We start from the raw sequence: 19,664 nt of genomic DNA on the forward strand, positions 1-19,664 counted from the left end.
AAAAAAGATCTAATGCCATGAAGTTTTTTTACATGATTTTGTCGCAACAGTGCTGACGAAATAACAGGATTTGCAATCGAAAAGAAAAATCGTACAAAAAGAAAGATTATAACAAGCGTCGAAAGAATTTTTATAGGGCATAAACTCAGCACACACGTGATTATTTAATGCTAGATGATATAATTCAGTTTATATATAGAGGAAAAGCATCGAATTTGGAACACCACTTCGTTTTTTGATTATATTTCTTAAATAATGGTTAGAAAAACACTTTTGAAAATACTAATTTAAATTAGAAAGTATATCTTCTATCAAATAATATATAATAATATATAATAAGTAATTTTTATACTGTTCTCTATATTTTTTTAATAACTATTGATTTTGTGATATGTGTCAAAAGGGGATCTGACGCGCCTAATTTGGAACCCGTATACGATCAAAGTATTAATATTACATTTTATTGATTTATATATTTTATCTAAATTACATAGTTCTATAGACTCTATGTTGATCCGTTAGGTTTGCCTATTTTTTAACAGGCACGCTTTTTTCGATTCGTTTATTGTGAAATCGTCTCGAAACGTTTAGGTTATTATATATATAGGTTATATATTAAAGTTACGATTACGGCCTAGCTATATTACGGTAACGGCGTAGTAACAATTATCATTACTAGACCTTTGATCTCATGGAGTGTTCCAATTTACACACACATGACAATTTTATATTTACAACTGGACTACAAAATAAATAAAAAAGGGAAAAATTAAAAGAAACAGTTTTAGGAAACTGCAAACATATGAAATAATGATAATGTTATTAATAATACACTTACTATTGTTTAAACTGTGCAATTTGCAAAAAAAAATTGTGCAAATAAAACTCTCGCTTTTAACGAATTCGTTTTTAGTAGATTTTATATAGAAAAGGGCACGAATGTATGAAATATGGGTTTTTATTTCTTTAATTAATCAAGCGGATTATGTTTTTATCGGTATTTGTACGGTGCGATGTTTAGTTTCCGAGAAATAAGGGGGTTCCAATTTAAGAAACTGTTCCAAATTCGGTGCTTTTCCTCTATATATACAAGTTTTTTTTTTTAATTGCATGAGATTTTTATTACTCGTAAAATACAACAAAAACAGTTGTGATTAAATTTTGAGTACATTTTTCAATTTACATAAAAAGTTATAGCAAGATTTTGTATTGTGATAACTAAATTTCAGTTGTGTATAGCTAAAATTTAGCTACCACACACAAATTTTTGCCATAACAACTAACAATAAGTGCAATTAATCTTTTCTTTTCGTGTATCTTAACTTCCAATTTGATAAATTGAAATCAGTAATATTTTGCGGATTAACGAGAGTTTAATAATGAACACATTATTGAATAATAAAATTAATCTATCGGTAATAAAATTATTACGCTAATCTTGATTTTAATTTTCGAGACAATTTGGCTATCCTGTTACTCTCGGCTTTTTAGTAATCATATGGCGGTGGCGCTATCATCCAATCCATCAATCAGTCAGTCAGTTAATCAATCAATCAATCAATCAATCAATCAATCAATCAATCGATCGATTAACTTATCGAAATTCACATATCCGACGATAATTTATGGCAATTGATAATCTTTAAGCGACAGAAACACACGATATGATACGGTCGGTTTACTCAGGCAATAGGATAGAACCGAAGACTAGGATGAAGACATCCGGTAGAGCCAGCTGCGCGCGTTGGATGAGCATAGCTGTCGCTGTGCTGGTACTTCTAATAGCGCTTATACTTGCCCTGGAGCCACAAATATTTCGCCGTGTCATCTACACTCTGTCTAATAATGTCCCGAGGCAAGCCGGGTACGATTACCCTTTCACATTATTTATTTTTTAAAGTGTATACCGTTTTGTAATATTAAAAATTTCTTTTAAAGGCCAGGCCAAACTTTTATACGATTATCAGGATAGAAATCTAAACTGTTAATTAGTATCTTTATTCGATATTGTATCTTGTCTTCAAAGGTGACGCGACTCAAATTTTTTCCGATCAATATGCGCCAATTAGCTCTTACTCACAAAATAACGCAAGCAATAATTATTCTTATGAGCTCTCTTGTGTAGGCATTTTTGTAAGCAGAAATTTATAAACTGAAGTTGTAATATACATCAGATGATATGTAAACTGCTGTAAACGCATCACTTTTGAAGAAAACGTATAAACATGTACGATTATTATGAATAATGTGCTTAAAATTTGTATTAATAATATATTTACAAAATGTGTAATGCCCTAGCAATAATGTTCAAAACATTATCGATGGATACGTTTATCGAGTGTGATGTTCGCATATAATACTGACATCTATTTTCTAAATCATTTGCGATAGCAATGATTTCGAAGCTAATTTATCTACTTAATTACTTATGAGCAAGATTTTATTTTGATTGAATGTCAGCAGTGATCTTAACGATTCTGGTGAACAGCGAGAACAACTGAAAAAACGCGCAACGAGTACTGACTTGTAAAACTTCTTCACATGTAAGGTTATTCTCTTGTACCGGTAACAAATCACATACCTGTGATAAATCATCGTTTAATTTAAGAAGATGTAAACCCCGGCATTCAACGAACTTGTTTCACAAGCTTTCTTTTTTCTGAAGTACAACTGCATGAGTTTTGACATTAGCACTCCCCTGCATGATTGTATCTTTGCGTTTTGTACGTACCTTAGTTTACGCTCGTAGTAATTGTTTTAGTGCAGTGCCCTGTTGCCGGGGCACAACAATTTTGCTGTTTCGATCAATAGAAAGATATGTTTTACGCCCAGTTGCACGTACCTTCGTCATATCAAAAAGAGCCGCTGCTTCAACTTCTCTTTTTATATTTGTCTTCCATTTTTGTCTTCTCTCTCTTTTCCTCTCTGTCTCTTTTTCTTTGTTTATTTTTTTGTTTTAGTTTAGTTTAGTTAGAGCATCCCATAGATTACTATTACCCCTCTAGCTCTCTTCTGACAATAAGCAACTCAAGATAAAGCTAAAGTGTAGAGGGACCAACAGTCGTTTTTTTAGTCACGTTAGGATTGTTAGGCGAATCGTCATGTAAGTAATCCGTAAGTGTATGTGTATGTATCGTGCCTATACACGTGTGCAAGCATAAGGTGTGCCGTTTGCTTCGGATTCTATCGATGTACGGACAAGTACACACGGCAACTTCTCAAACGGCACCAAACCAACTCTCTATTTGCCGTAACGTGAGAGCGAGTTGCGTTGCACCGGCCGATGTGCTGCAGCTTCTTAACGAATCCATGTTTCGCCGACTCCTTCCGATCCCGCAGAACTGCAAACGTACGTCGTAGGGCAGTGCGAAGAGGGACTAAGAACCGATATAATTCCGGCAAGTTTGGATTTCAGTATCATTTCGACGCATTTCGAAAGGCGAACTCTCCGGAATTACATTCGGTTTCAAATCCCTGAGGGAACAAAGAACCGAGACAGGAGACACTCATGTTCCTTCCTCGCATCCCTCAAGCCTGATCGTTCTTCTTATCAGCGGCCTGCTGATCCAAACTGTAAATGCAACTACATCGAACGGCTAATTAAGGTCTAAGCGTTGATTAGCGCGTAATTTATCACACGTACTTTATTGGTTCAGTAACCTTAAATACTTGAGTTTCTCCCAATCCGAATGTAATTTATTCCTTGTTTTAATATGCCAGATGTGAAGACTCAACTAAAGTGATTTATCGTCGTTCTGAAGAAACTTCCGCGAGGATGTATTTAATATCCTTTCTACATCGGAAAATAATATAACCGAATATAATACTCCAGCAATACCTGACCGTTCGTCTAACAACACTAACTAACGTAGTTAGTACGGATTCTTATGAAATGGCTGGCAACTCATGGAACGTTTTGTGCATAACTACGGTCAAAATCAAAGGGCGGTAGACTCACGCATGGAAACATACGATTCTTTTTAATTTAGATTCGGGTAACACTTTTTACCCAAGAAAAATTATTTCGCACAATAATGTGTAAAAAATCTATACAGCCGAGAACTTTTTTGACATGACATGTCTTCGAACTGACTGCTTTACTTTGAATCGGTCGTTGAGATACTAAATTGATAATTCGTCTTTAATACAATACCGCATTTTTAAATTTTACAAGGATCAGAATTTATTATAATATTCAGAGGTGCACTTGCCGAACTGTCAAAAAAATACCACTTTGAGTTTTTACCGTAGTATAATCTTCTATTGTACCGAGAACGTTGAGTACTTATGTCTCTTACGACTAACTACTGCTAAATGCTTTGTTCAGCGGCTTTTATCAGCGCTTTACACGAGCTCGCTACGTGCAGCACAATTATACTGAGAAGTATTTCGAATATTGCTCAGTAACAATGTCGCCGTAATTAACTACAGATCAACGAGCGTTTATTTCTGTCATAACGGTACTGTCTTCCTCTGAAGTGTAGCTGATTCTTCAAGCGACCCTAAATAGCAGAACAATTGCATAGAATGTAGAACATATGTTTAAAAAGTGAACGATGAATCTTCAATCTAATGTTGTAAAATCAAAATTGGTTCAATACTATATGACTCATTAAGTGGCATTTTTGCATTCGCATCTAAAAAGGGGATTTTAAAAAGTCTTATTGCAATTGTGTGGAAAATGGAATCTGTCAGACTGCTATTTAGGATTTCCAATCAATGATATGCAATTATCTTTTAACCTTCTTGTACATCAAGATATATGGGGGAAGAGTCGTTGTAGGATCGACGAAGGAATTTCTCATAAAAGAGCAGAGGATGCAATGAGGAATCACCTCGTCGTCGATTGTACCATGATTTATTAGACTTCCCGTGCAATGATCAGTCGCTTTACGCGATACGTTTAAGGATGTATTACGTATATTTTTAAAATAATTAAAAAATTATGAAAAAATTACACATTATTCAATATTGCATTTGAAAGTAATATAAAAAAATTAGCAGCAATTTCTTAATCGGATTAAAAATTATTTTCATAATAAGTTTCTAAATGTGTGCTCTAATAGAATTGTAAGTAAAAAATAATGATAAAAATTGAATTTTTTAATGTATCAGTACTTTAAGTATTCAAGATGATTTATGTAAGTTTTATTGCGACACATAAATTGTTTTATAAATAAAACAAAATTTATTTACGGAATAACTAAAGTTCAGAACTGCATTGAAATTTTGTATAAATTATCTTGAATACTTAAAGTACTTACAAAAAAATTGACCGAAGAAACGTCATTTTTCAGCCAAGGCGAATCTTGCTTAATAATATTCATATGAATTTTTAATTCATGCAAACTGCGCGTCGATATTTGATTATAATATTTTTTAATCCTTGTTAGCATCAAAATATTATTAAATTGCTTATTAATTCAATTTGTGATATTACATATTCCAGCCTCGGTTTATAGATCCGTCTGTTAAGCTAAAAAATAATCGACACGCAACATTAGCGATGCCAATTTCGAGGATCTGCCACCAAGCCACGACTGTGGAAGAGAAAAAGAACTAAAGGCAAGAACCAATCGTATTAAAGACTCAGTAAGCGCTCAATAATTATTTGATATGATTGATTCCTGCTTTTTAGTTTTTCTGCCTTTTTACAGCCGTGGCTCGATGACAAATTCTCGAAATTGGCATCATGCAGCATATTTGCATAAATCTAATCTCATTTAGTATTTTTTTTAAATCAAGATTTTTGTCCTTATTTTTTTAAAATTAATTTTGAACAAATAAAGTAAATAAACTAAAAATGTGCTATTGAATAGAAATATAATGTTATTCAGTCAACTTTTATATGCGTATAGTTTATTTAAAGTCTAAATATTAACAATTTTAATTTACTTTTCAGAGACTGTAATACATCCTTAAATTAATCGAGATATAGGAATTCAGCCGAAATGAATTGAGATGATTTACAGCTTGTAGCACACGTGTAAAAGTAATTAGTATCACAGTACGAGAAAATGAGTAGTGGACACAGTAAAAGTAAAAATTGTACAACAAGTATAAATCACGCGAGGTATTCGCTATGATCCACGTGCGGAAGATTACACGTGAAAAAAAAAGTTGCATATAGTTTGGCTAGTTGAGTGAAAATGCGTATTAATATTTTGTATCGTCAATTGTTTAGCAGTGTTGTAACTTTTTTTATATGTGTCTAGTCTTATTCCCTTGTTTTGGGCATGATGTAAAATTGAGAGATATATATATTTATATATATATACAATTCGTACTTGTTTTCTATGTAAAACACGCAGCAGCGAAATAGCGAAAATCCGCCGCGGTCCAAAAGCGCACGAAGAGCAAATGTTTGATTTGTTTTCATTTGTTGTCACAGAATCTGACTTTTTGCAACATAGCGAGCCATCCTTCATGGAAACGACAACGATCGAGGTGGATCCTGTTACTCAGGAAAGGTACATACAAATTATATTTTCTCCATTTTTTTATTTATAATAATATATCAAGGACAGCTATGTCGATTATTGTCTTTTTTAATGATTAAGTTTTATTTATATTTTCTGATCGCAGTATTCTTCAAAGTTTATTTAAAAATTTTCTTCGCATCGCATCAAAAAATCAAAAAATTTTAAAAAAGTTGCACGTAGATGTCTCAGATGGTCTCTGAAGACAATTTTTCTCGAGATTATTCAGAATTTTTATATAAATTTTACAATATTTTTAGAGAATTTATTAAATTTTTTGAGGATTTCTAAAACGTATTGGAAAAATTTTGAGATATAATTAGAAAAAAACTGAATATTTTTCAGATTGTTTTCAAATCAATATAATATTTAAAATATTGAAATAATATTCAGATCAATTTGAACATTCAAACTATTGGACACAAATATTTTAGCTAGTATAATATTTAATGTACTGTACTGCCAAAAATACTTTACTTACTTTATTTACTTTTTTCAAAGTTTAATTTGGGACTTACTTTTAAAAAATCAATTTATTATTATTATATTATTAAAATATAGTTGAGAAATGTCATAATGCTGTGTCTCTTATTATGTGTCTAAAGAAAGACACATGTTTACCTGAGTGGTAAGTTTAGATTGGAACAACCGGTTCTTAATTTAGATACGATAAAGAACCATAGAATTTTATAGCTTTTCTATTTGGCAAAAATCTGGTGTCCGAAATTATAGATTTAGATAAAATTATTTAAAACTTTTATCAAATTTCTTTATGTTTCTATCAATGTCTATCGAACTTTTTGAGCAGGGTAGTTTCACGGAGAAGTGCACAACAACTTTATGTTTTAAATCGCACTACAAGGAAAATATGAAAGAGAAAAATATAAAGAAAATAGTTATAGAAATATGTAAAATGATTTGAAAATATCAATAACATATTTACTATTGTTTATTAAACTATGCAATTTACATGAAAAAGTGTACAAGTTTTGAAGATTTTGTTTTTAGTAAATTTTATATTAAAAAAACCATAAATGAAATATATGATGAACAGGTTTTTATTTCTTTATATCTATGCAAATTATATTTTATCAGTATTAAGATAGTGCAATGTTTAGTCTAAGAAATAAAAGGGTTTTGCTTTTGGAAGTCTAAGCCAATAGTGACTTTCCTTTATACATGAAAATTTTTTTTCTAGAAATTTTTACATGCACAAATTCTATATTCCAAGTATTTCTTATTCTATAATTTCTGAAATCTTTAAAAAATCTGAAAAAATTTAAAGTATAAATTTAAAATTCTAAAAAATTATATAAAAATTCTGACAAACATTTTCACCAAACGATAAATATAATCTCGAAACAAAATTACATGTTAACTACAATTCCATCTTTTGCAGCATAACAACGACTACGCGAACAGAAACGAGGACGATATCGTCTACTGGAGCCGGTGGCACAGATGATTTGCGGGAATCGATGCAGAAGATTATGGATACATTCATGACAGAGGAGAAGAAGGATCATTAGGAATAATGCACGCGTTCTGCCCTTCGAATTTACGATGAAAAAAACAAGAAATCGACGTTGATCCCCTCGTCGATCCTTGGATCCCTTTATCAAGGAAAGCATTTCGATAGACATTGGACTCGACGCGTCCTCGGGCGTCGAGAGATGGTTTATGATCTTGGGGGTGAAAACACTTCACCCTCTCGGGGTGCTACCTTTCTTAAGCCACACAAAATATGCACAATGGTTTACTATCACGCTCATGGCCTACGCTTCGAATTTGCTTGCCTTTCCATTCCGCTCGGTTGCCTTACCCTTTTACGTTCGTCGAAATCTCGCGATCTATGATAATAATGATGATAACGAAGATAATGATGATGATGTATCTGCGTATGTCGTTGCTAGTCCGACTAGCCGATTCGCGCTAGTCTTCACTATGCCAACCCGTCCATGTATGTATGCAACGCCTTTCTCGTATTGTCTGAAGCTATAATGCGAAATGGAAGGGAAAAAAGTATCGAGCGAAAACGATGGAAAATGTCAGGAAGGAAGAAATGCGAAAAAGGCGGGAACGCAAGACAAAATAAGATCGAACGAGTCTGCCGATATCAGCGATCGTCTAAATTAATAAGATTTTCGCGAGAATAGCTCTGTTAAGCTTTAAGATAGTTATACTCTATCCGCGCAATATATTGCTTAATAGATCGGCATTACACAATATATATATTATATATATATTTTTTCTTTATTAACACTTTCGACGGTTGACAAAATTTTCGAAAACGGAAATAAGGAATAAATTTCTTGTTGTTACTCGACTGAAGTCGTGAGTTCAGGCACAATAAAAAAAAAAGAAAGAAAGAAAGAAGCCGCGAGAGGTGCCGGATCATCGTGCCCTGGCCGTGTTGATTTGATTAACGGAAATGAGAAGTGTTTTTATGTATCAAAACATAATGTATAAATTTAACTTGTTTAAAGGGTATTTCCTAACAATTTTTAATTGTATATATGATAATTTATTAGCGTAACTTACATGCGCGCGCGCGCGCGCGCGTACACACGCACACACAGAAAAAGAGACAGTACACACACACACAAACATACACACACACACACACACACACACACACACACACACACACACACACACACACACACACATATATATATATATGTACTATGAACATGATTGTAATAATTGTAAGACGCTAACAGGAGTATTTTATTTATATAGCGAGCTCCTGAATAAATGTTAACGCTCGTTACTTTGTAAACTCGATACGGTTATACTGTCGACGTTGTGTCATCCACATGAATAAATGTAAACTAAAATAGCAGGTAAAACGACACGCGACAATGTAGAGAATTATGTTGTCTGAAATCCGGACGATGCGAATTCGTTTTAATATCTAAGCTAATGTTAGCTTTCAGTGTACGACACAATTTTAATGATCGCAAGCGAGAGGAGGAAGGAAAATCATATAATATATAAATATATTTAAAAGAACAAAATTAAAATAAGCTATTCTATTAATGTATAATATATTGAAAGATATAACGATTATGCTATCTGAAGTTTATAAATTATTATCTATAATGACTGTTATATATATACTACGTTTAATAGACTTGCCTAGAGCCTATCTGACCTAAGGACCAAAGGCACAATCATACGCGCATCAAAATAAAATATGCTCCTATGTATTGTCGTAACATTTAGTATATAATTCATTACGGATACCGAAGCGACGCTGATGCTTCAACGCTGTTAACAATGTTGCGCAATTTATCTCATGAGAAGAGGAATATTTTATACGCATCATAATTCGTTATACAAATTATACACGAAGTGCAGCTATACATGACTATAGTCGACAATATATTGTCGCGTAGCACACAGACATGGTCTATGTGCAACATATTTTGTTGTTTTACAGTATCAGACATAATATACATGTAATAAGAACATGTTCTAAATGCATGTAAGTGCGTCACTTATCATTGTAAGAGTATTGACGCATCAGTGTCGAGCCGATGCTTTATATCTCACATACTTTTATACAAATTAATTTTCCTTCATAACGTAACACGTCACAGTTAAGCTATTTCCCCTTCTCCTAATTATATGTCCCTCCTCAACACTATAATCATTACAAGTTATCATTACAATAGTATTGCATGGCGTCAAGGTATCAAAAACAAAAGAAATTATAATTTACTACATACTATTGTGTGATACAACTATCCGCGGCATAATAAATAAAATGTTGCATCAGAATTGCGTCCTCTGCAATGGAAAGATAAGGAAGGGAAAAAAGAACACCCGTCTCATCCTTTCGCTCGTATTTGAACATCCAATAAATTATTAATCACTATTTTTTCCGTATCATTTTACTCTCACCTAAATCATTTTTTATTGTTAAAAATTAAGGAAGACTAATGTATATTTCGGATATGAATTTAACAATTTTACATAACAGACGGACAATTTTAAGTAAGTATACATTCTTTTTAATATGAATCATACAATGCGATATTAAATCTTTATTTATTTTTTACTGTATTCTTTATTCTTAATTCGATGAGTGAGAGTACCTTTTTATGCAACGGAAAAGCATAAACGGAACAAAACGAATTACTTTTTGTTACGTAGATTCGAATTCCTTAAAAACTAAAAAACGTCCCATGATTGGTTCTGCTCTCGTTCTACTTTACACTTTTTTGCTGTGTGGGAAAACACCTTTATTGGAAAAGGTATGGGAAAATAAGTATCTTTTATCTTCATTTACATATGTAATTTTATTTAACATGAAAAAAGTCCAAAACCACTATCAAATTATCCGCTCAATTGTATTATAAACAACTAAACAATATTATTTCAAAATTTGTTCTCTCATAGAAACAAAAACGATACAAATAACTGCCCACTTTCGTTGTTGCTAATATCCGATAAAATTGTTGTTAATGTTGAAATGCAGCAACTGTAGTCCCCTTCTGATACAATGAAGAATAGCACACATTGAACGATTGCACTGATACATAACGCATGTCCTAAAAATTATCTGGCATACATCATTTGCTGTATTGAATAGCTATATTACTATTAACAACGTGCATTATTGATCAAAGTTAAAATGATACTAAGACAGAAAAATCACTGACAACCTGTCCTCCCTTCACACGCCATTTAATTTATTAATTTAACATGTACACTAATGTAGTTCTAAAATTTCATCAAAATTTAACAAATCAAATTGTTGTACATTACTTCGCTTCTCGATAATTTCTTAAACTTCTGGACAATTTTTAGTGAAAAACATTTTAACATATAAAGAGTACTTATTGCATGATATACATAGTAATATTTCATTTTCTGTTTAAATAATGTACATGTATATTTCACGAATTGGCAGATAATACATGACGTAAATAAAAAAGAAATATACAAAGATTATACAAAGGTATTACGTACACGAACGTAAAATCTAGCTAATCTGGTGTACGAAATTTAATTCAATATGCTAAATATCATGTAATTTTGCTATTTGAATGAACTTGTGTTCCTATAAAAATTTACAAATATCAAAAACGACTACTCAAATTGGAACACGATGTTATCCATAAATTGACGATTTATTTATAGATACATACAGGGAGATGAGCTACTCAATAGAAGAAAACTTTGACTCTATATAATTGTATTTTGTGAAATGAATGTCCTCATGCACTTTCTTTACAATGTACTTTTTTAATTATTATTACACTGCAGGTCATCAGATCTGTAAAGACATATTGTATTATTGCATATAAATGTAATTAATAAAGAAGAAGCAAAGGAAATAAGCTTCTTAAATACAAATTAAAATAAATAATATAAAGAATAAAATTGTTGGACAAATAAATAAGTAAATAAAGAATAAATACAGTTTAAGAATAAAACCAGGTTACAGAAACAAAAAAATTTCAAGAATTATATATAAACTTACGTTGTCAACATCATCTTCATCATCATCACTAATTTCATCACCAAATTCAATGTCTTCATCAAATCCATCTTCCACAAAGGTCACTGTGTCATTGATACGTACTAAGAGAGAAAAATTTTATGTTAAAACAAAGATATAACCATTGTTTTCATATTCTTTGCATCAAATTTTATTTTAATAATTCATTTTAAGATAAAGCTTTCAGAAGAGATGAGTTTTATCAAAGTTATTACACCTCACAGGCATTTAGAACATTCCAAAATATCATGGAATAGCACTTACCAGTTTCTGGGAATTCGCCATACGTCTTCAAATTACGTGCTTCGTCGGACGTGTACTTCAAGATGACATCCGCCTTAGCATCCTGATAATCTCGCAATCCGATCAATATGATGTCTCCCTGATTAATCCATACCTTCTTCCGCAGCTTGCCACGGATGTGGCACAACCGTTTGACTCCATCAAAGCACATGGCCTCTAGCCTACCATTGCCTAGCATTTTTGTCACCTGGGCGTATTCTGCGCAAAAAAACCCCAAAAGCACCGTGAATAAATTATCGATATTTGTTCCAGTGAGAACGTCGTGTCGTCCGCGCATCGCGTCTCACCTTGTCCATCCTCCTTAAACACCAGTTCTCTCTTCTCAGTCTCATTCTCGTTCTTTCCTCTTCTCCGGTTTTTACCTCCCTTTCCTGCAAACAGCGCGTGTTTGGTGACAATAGTCACATATATGAGACGCGCAAGAAAGCGAAATCACGAAGCTCGGATCGCCTTGAAGGCGATCTTAATATTGACGCGAATTAGGTTAGCAAACTTAACCACATCGGTAGGACAAATCGCGATAATGGGAAAATCGCGAGGATTCAGAGAAAAAAGGCAAACGCGAGGCAAAACCGAAATCACACTTACCCTTATTCTTTGGCATGATGTCTCAGCACGATATTCCCAAACGACAAAAATACAATTACTCTAACAAAAGTGATGAAATGCTACAACGCGTCCAAGATCCTCGTTGCGACAGAACGGCGAGTGATGAGTGACGACGGTCGACTGCGAAACATCGGTCTAAGCAAGACGTCTGTCCGCTGCTCTTCAGCTCCAATTTCCGAACAGCAATTACTTACGTGATTTTCTATTGACGAGTTGACTAAGGAAAACGTTCGTGAAATAAAGAAAAACTTATTGAAAATTTTGATCTGGTGATGAAGTTGACTCGAGCGTCATAAGTCATACTTCCGGTTTATCACGGATATTACGAAACAATAGTTTACGATTTGAAAACGTATACGCATCCAAAAAAGAACTCATGTATGTATACATACATGCATATATATATGTGTGTGATAATTACAAAATACTTTAAGCTGATTGTTTAATTAATATTATACATCCCACACAGCACACTTTATCCTGAGGATATCCCAAATTATCCCAGACAGACGAAGGCGATCTCACGGATATCTCAATGAGTAGCTCCCGGGATATCCTACAAAAATATCTTAAAATATCGTAAAATATCTTAAGATGTCATATGATATCTTATTAATATATTTCGATATCTCAAAAAAATATCTTAAAATATTATAAGATATTGTAAGATATTCATTAATATCTTACGATATCCTATTACATCCAAATAATGTCCCATCATATCTTTTTTATCCCTACAATTAATGGAGCATAAATCAAGTGTAAAGAGAAAGTTAATTATAATGTAACAAAAGAGTGATAGAAGCGTAAATTAAATCTTTAAGAAACGTAGATTAAAACGTCAGAACATAAAGAAAATACACTTATGGAAACAATGTGGCATATTAATAATATGCTACATATACTAAAAAATTATAAAAAATGACATTAATAAAATTTTTTTATTTTATACAAACAGCAAAAACAAATTTTTTAATAAGTTAGTCTACATACTATTTTGCGCGCATATATAAAAATAGTAAAAAAAAGTAAAAAAAATGGTAAAACTTCATATTTATTTATAAAAATATAAGTTAACTATACATGTTTTATCCTTCTGACAACATCTATTGTAATGATCTATAACAAATATGAATCCATAAACAAGAAGTGTTTATGGATCACCACGAAGCGTTAGAATGCGTACGGTCTTCAAAGTCAAGCGACATCGGCGAGGGTTGACACTTGGATGGGTGACCGTTTTTTCAGGTATAGAGATATTAAACTATTAAACATACTTTAACAGGTACGACGGCTTGGCTGAAACATGTTATATTATAGTCTTCTTTCTCTTACAAAATTGCCGTAAAAATAATTAGAATTTTTTATTTTTTGTTCAAGTTTTTTTCAATTCTTAGAAACTCTCAAAAATACTTAGAAATATTCAAAAATTTTTTTAATTAATCAAAATTTTTTATTTTTAAAATTTTTCCGAGAAACGTTTCAATTATAAAAAATCGAAACATTTATCAGAAATCCTGAAAAAAATTTTTTTAATTCTGACAAATTTTTTTACTAAGGTATATTACGATATCTCAGGAAATCCCTTGGACATCCTCTGGATATTGTTTGAGATATCTACAGAATATCAAATCGGTGGACATTTGTGTATCCCTTGGATATCCCTCGGATATCGCAGACGGTCCACGGATATCCAACGATATTGCGATATCCCAAAATGACATCCCAGGGACATCCCTAGGATAAAGTGTGCTGTGTGGGATATGATACTTATTTAATTAAAATTGTTTAATGTATAATCTATCAAAAAAATAAAATAATTTCTTAAATAAATATTTATATTTATATATTTTATTCTGTTTTTACCCTTTTATTTAATGTAAAATTTAATTTTGAATGCCGTTTTTTATCACGTCCACAGGACGTCCATAGAACGTCCATCGGACACCCAGGTAGCAAGCCCACGTCATTTTGACGTCCAAAAATGGTTATATCTGGTCATATGTCATCAAAATGACCATTTTTTTACATGAACTAAAATTGACGTCATGATGACGTCATTTCGAAGTCATATTTCAGTCATGATCTGATTATTTTCCCAGACAGCACACACCCAAAATCGGGACATAAAGACGTCATTAAGACGTATTTTAGACACGGTCTAAAGCGGTATCTATACAATGAGATTTAAGGCGTAAGGCATAAGCATATTATATAAGCATATTATATTCAACTTTAAGAGAACTTTTTCAAGAAAACATTTAGATATCTTGAAAATAATTTCAAAATGGTCAAATTAACTATTTGAACGCTTCAAAGTCTTAGTGCTAAATAGATCGCAATTTCCATCAAATTATGAAGGTTATGGAAAAAGTTAAATTTAACAATGAAATTAATAATTAAATAAGTTAATGCTATTTATTTTTAATATGTTTTGCAAAATTTAATTGCTTTTATAAAAAATAATATAATTGCGACAGTTTATAACATATAGGTATATGTAGACAATAACAAGTACCCATATCGATGATTCAAACTGGCGTAGCAGCCCACACAGCACACTTTATCCTAGGAATGTCCCTGGGATGTCATTTTGGGATATCGCAATATCGTTGGATATCCGTGGATCGTCTGCAATATCCGAGGGATATCCAAGGGATGCACAAATATCCACCGATTTGATATCCTGTAGATATCTCAAACGATATCCAGAGGATGTTTAAGGGATTTCCTGAGATATCGTAATATACCCTAGTAAAAAAATTTGTCAGAATTAAAAAAATTTTTTTCAGGATTTCTGATAAATGTTTCAATTTTTTATAATTGAAACGTTTCTCGGAAAAAATTTAAAAATAAAAAATTTTTGAATATTTTTAAGTATTTTTGAGAGTTTCTAAGAATTAAAAAAAACTTAAACAAAAAATAAAAAATTCTAATTATTTTTACGGCAATTTTGTAAGAGAAAGAAGACTATAATATAACATGTTTTAGCCAAGCCGTCGTACCTGTTAAAGCATGTTTAATAGTTTAATATCTCTATACCTGAAAAAACGGTCACCCATCCAAGTGTCAACCCTCGCCGATGTCGCTTGACTTTGAAGACCGTACGCATTCTAACGCTTCGTGGTGATCCATAAACACTTGTTGTTTATGGATTCATATTTGTTATAGATCATTACAATAGATGTTGTCAGAAGGATAAAACATGTATAGTTAACTTATATTTTTATAAATAAATATGAAGTTTTACCATTTTTTTTACTTTTTTACTATTTTTATATATGCGCGCAAAATAGTATGTAGACTAACTTATTAAAAAATCTGTTTTTGCTTTGTTTGTATAAAATAAAAAAATTTTATTAATGTCATTTTTTATAATTTTTTAGTATATGTAGCATATTATTAATATGCCACATTGTTTCCATAAGTGTTTTCTTTATGTTCTGACGTTTTAATCTACGTTTCTTAAAGATTTAATTTACGCTTCTGTCACTCTTTTGTTACATTATAATTAACTTTCTCTTTATACTTGATTTATGCTCCATTAATTGTAGAGATAAAAAAGATATGATGGGATATTATTTGGATGTAATAGGATATCGTAAGATATTAATGAATATCTTACAATATCTTATAATATTTTAAGATATTTTTGGGGGATATCGAAATATATTAATAAGATATCATATGATATCTTAAGATATTTTACGATATTTTAAGATATTTTTGTAGGATATCTCGAGAGCTACTCATTGAGATATCCGTGGGATCGCCTTCGTCTGTCTGGGATAATTTGGGATATCCTCAGGATAAAGTGTGCTGTGTGGGAGATAGAGTACAAGGTTTGTAATCCTAAGGTCCCGAGTTCAAAACCTACCAGCGGCAAGTAAGAATAAAATAAAATAATATAATTTAAATTCAATTAATTAATAAAAATTTGTCCCAAATTTAGTACGTACTGTTGATAAGAATAAAAAAAAAATAAAATTTTTATTTTATTTTTTAATCTCTAGTTGCATTTTAAAGATATCCGATTTAAGAAATCTTTTAGATATTAGTTTTATGATATCTTTCTGTTCTCAAAAAAAACGACGCATTGGTTAACATTCTGACATTATATGTTATCTTTTAGAAGTCTCTTTATGTTATTTACAGATTTTCAGAAACAGGATATCTTTTAGAGATCTTTTTGACAACATATTGTTCACGTCATTCTATGACGTCAAAATATGGTACATTTCATGACGTCAGGAATTTGTGACATTCGACCGTCATTTTAACGTCATAAGGGCGTCATTTCGTGACGTCAAGAATAGTCAGTAAATGACCATTTTGAGACGTCAAAATGACGTGAGCTTGCTACCTGGGCATATTTTAGGGATAAAGCATGTCCACCAATTTCATAAACCAATATCCCATGGACGTCCATAGAATGTCCAAAGGATGTAAAACGAATGGCCTGTGGATATCCTCAATATCCGTAAAGGACGTCTCTTACCCAGACAGCACATGTAGATTATGAGAACGATAATAGGATATTGCGAAAGTATATTGCAATATTCGTATAATATTAGAGATACGTCTGTGATATGGCGAGTATATACTCATAACGTACTATGTCCGCGTTGCCTTATCCCATAGAATTTCGCTGGCAGTTTATGAGAATATACCGAATATATCTTAAGAATGTTATACGTATGTCTAAAGTATATCTTCAGTATATTCACAATTATATGTCTACAGTATGTTCACATTATATGGGCTCATGCATAATGAGAGGAATAAGGAACAAGGAATTAAACATACAGAATTAGCAAGAAGAAATAAGAAGAGGAATTAATCATTTCGCACATCAGGAAGCTATCGCGAGAAATAAAGCGTAATATCTGTTGAATACGCTGGAGTGCTTTGGGAAATTATGCTCAGATAATTGTAGGTTATAACCTAAATAATATATGTATATATATATATATATTATTATAGTTTACGTTACTATATTATATCTTATGTGCATACCAGAATTATCTGGGCGTAATTCCTGAGAAAACCACGTTGTCCGTGAGTTCGTGTTCGCACGTTCACACCCTACACTTCACCACGTGTCTGCATCACACGGCAGACGAAAATGCGTAACGTTACAGATCATAGATATATCGTTGACATGATTCACTTTCGATATTACGCAGATATTTTGGAAATATGTGATAGATATACATGAGATATATCATAGGATATTTTACGGATGTTTTGAGTATATTAGATATAATCTCAGTATATTCAGTAAGAGTTGCGAAGTTCAGTCGCTATATTCTAAGTTTATCTTGAGGATATATCAAAATGACATTCTACTGAGACGTTATATGAATGTTTTACGTATATTCGGTATGATCACAGTACATTACGTATGAGAGTATAATATTCGTACGATATCTGGTGCTGTCTGGGTTATAAATGTCGTTAGGATATTCGTGTGCTGTCTGCGTATATATGTATATACATACATATACCCAGATAGCACAGGATATCTTATGGACATTCAGTTTAAGTCCAATTTGCGTCCGAACGTCCGTGGACGCAAAATGGACATTTAATGGACATCCGTTGTTGTACATTAAATAAATGTCCTTTTTCGGACATTTTATGGACATCCAATTTTTGTCCACGTTTTGGACTTTAATTTTATGATTTTATATAAATTACAAACTTTATAAGCTCTCTTTATACAATATAATATATATAATATTATAAAAAAGATATTAATACAGTAAAATATAGGTTTAAATAAATAACATAATAAATATAACAATAGAAATAAATAAAATAAGTATAACAAAAATTAATTGTTTTTAATTACTTTATTATTAAAAATCCTGTTCAAATTATGGGTACACAATTGTCAAAAAATGGTCCGTTATATGGACGTGGGATGTTCCATGGGATGTCCGTTATGCACTGCATTGGACCTAGGGGTGTCCAAAGTTGTGCATAATGGACATCCCATGGACATGCATAGAATATCCGATGGACGGTAACTGGACGTCCTATGGATGTCCAAATATCCGGATGTGGACATCCATCGAACATCCTATGGACGTCCATGTGCTATCTGGATATACATATACATGGAGGAGGAATGCCAGGGGCTCGATTCTTGAATTCATTTGCAAAAGAAACGTATTCGCAAATTCTGTTCTTACAGAAAAGTTGAAAATTTATTGGCTATTGTATGGCTTTTAACCAATAAACTTGCAACTTTTCTGTTAGAGCGGGTATTTGCGCATACGTTTTCTTGCGAATGAATTCAAGAATCGAGCCCCAGCACTGAAAGTGTGTCCAAGATCTGTGCGAGAGAGAAAGGTATATCATGATACTTGCTCTCTCTGCGCATGCGTCAAACGCTATATGTACAATATGGCTGGCATTGTATGTTTCACATACCATACAATTCGTAAATAAGTACAAAAGTGCACAAGAAGTGCACAAGAAGTGTTGAAACTGCGGTGCAGATAATCCCAGACAGCACCAGATATCGTACGAATATTATACTCTCATACGTAATGTACTGTGATCATACCGAATATACGTAAAACATTCATATAACGTCTCAGTAGAATGTCATTTTGATATATCCTCAAGATAAACTTAGAATATAGCGACTGAACTTCGCAACTCCTACTGAATATACTGAGATTATATCTAATATACTCAAAACATCCGTAAAATATCCTATGATATATCTCATGTATATCTATCACATATTT

At 32.1% G+C, this 19,664-nt stretch overlaps 2 protein-coding genes across 27 annotated transcripts in view; one reads left to right on the forward strand and one right to left on the reverse strand.

Annotated features, from left to right (window-relative positions):
• LOC105835668 (ankyrin-3) overlaps positions 1-8,840 on the forward strand; it is a 111,065-nt gene extending 102,225 nt beyond the window's left edge. For 22 of the 26 annotated variants that reach the window (XM_036290586.1, XM_036290587.1, XM_036290588.1 and 19 more), the window contains 2 exons: positions 6,392-6,470; positions 7,879-8,840. In XM_036290586.1, coding sequence (XP_036146479.1) covers positions 6,392-6,470; positions 7,879-8,008 — 209 coding nt within the window. In that variant the 3' untranslated portion in view covers positions 8,009-8,840. Of the gene's footprint in view, positions 1-1,647; positions 1,865-6,391; positions 6,471-7,878 lie in introns of all 26 variants that reach the window. The other 4 variants (XR_004964263.1, XR_004964261.1, XR_004964264.1 and 1 more) reach the window with 2 other exon arrangements.
• Positions 8,841-10,767: 1,927 nt separating this feature from the next.
• On the reverse strand, positions 10,768-13,115 carry LOC118644162 (eukaryotic translation initiation factor 1A, X-chromosomal-like). Its single transcript, XM_036290608.1, has 5 exons — positions 12,883-13,115; positions 12,582-12,665; positions 12,256-12,492; positions 11,974-12,074; positions 10,768-11,766 (listed from the first exon to the last, which is right to left on the reverse strand). Exons 1-5 carry the CDS (start codon positions 12,896-12,898, stop codon positions 11,761-11,763), a joined length of 444 nt encoding a protein of 147 aa, XP_036146501.1. The 5' UTR covers positions 12,899-13,115; the 3' UTR covers positions 10,768-11,760.
• Positions 13,116-19,664: the final 6,549 nt, after the last annotated feature.

Source organism: Monomorium pharaonis, chromosome 8 (assembly GCF_013373865.1).
Source record: "Monomorium pharaonis isolate MP-MQ-018 chromosome 8, ASM1337386v2, whole genome shotgun sequence".
Lineage (NCBI taxonomy): Eukaryota > Metazoa > Arthropoda > Insecta > Hymenoptera > Formicidae > Monomorium > Monomorium pharaonis.

Excerpts from the sequence above, each read along its gene's own strand:
- LOC118644162 (XM_036290608.1), bottom strand. Across the intron at positions 12,493-12,581 it reads GTTTAAGGAGGATGGACAAG|AATACGCCCAGGTGACAAAA; the intron begins GTGAGACGCGAT and ends TTTTTTGCGCAG. Across the intron at positions 12,075-12,255 it reads TGGCGAATTCCCAGAAACTG|TACGTATCAATGACACAGTG; the intron begins GTAAGTGCTATT and ends TTTCTCTCTTAG.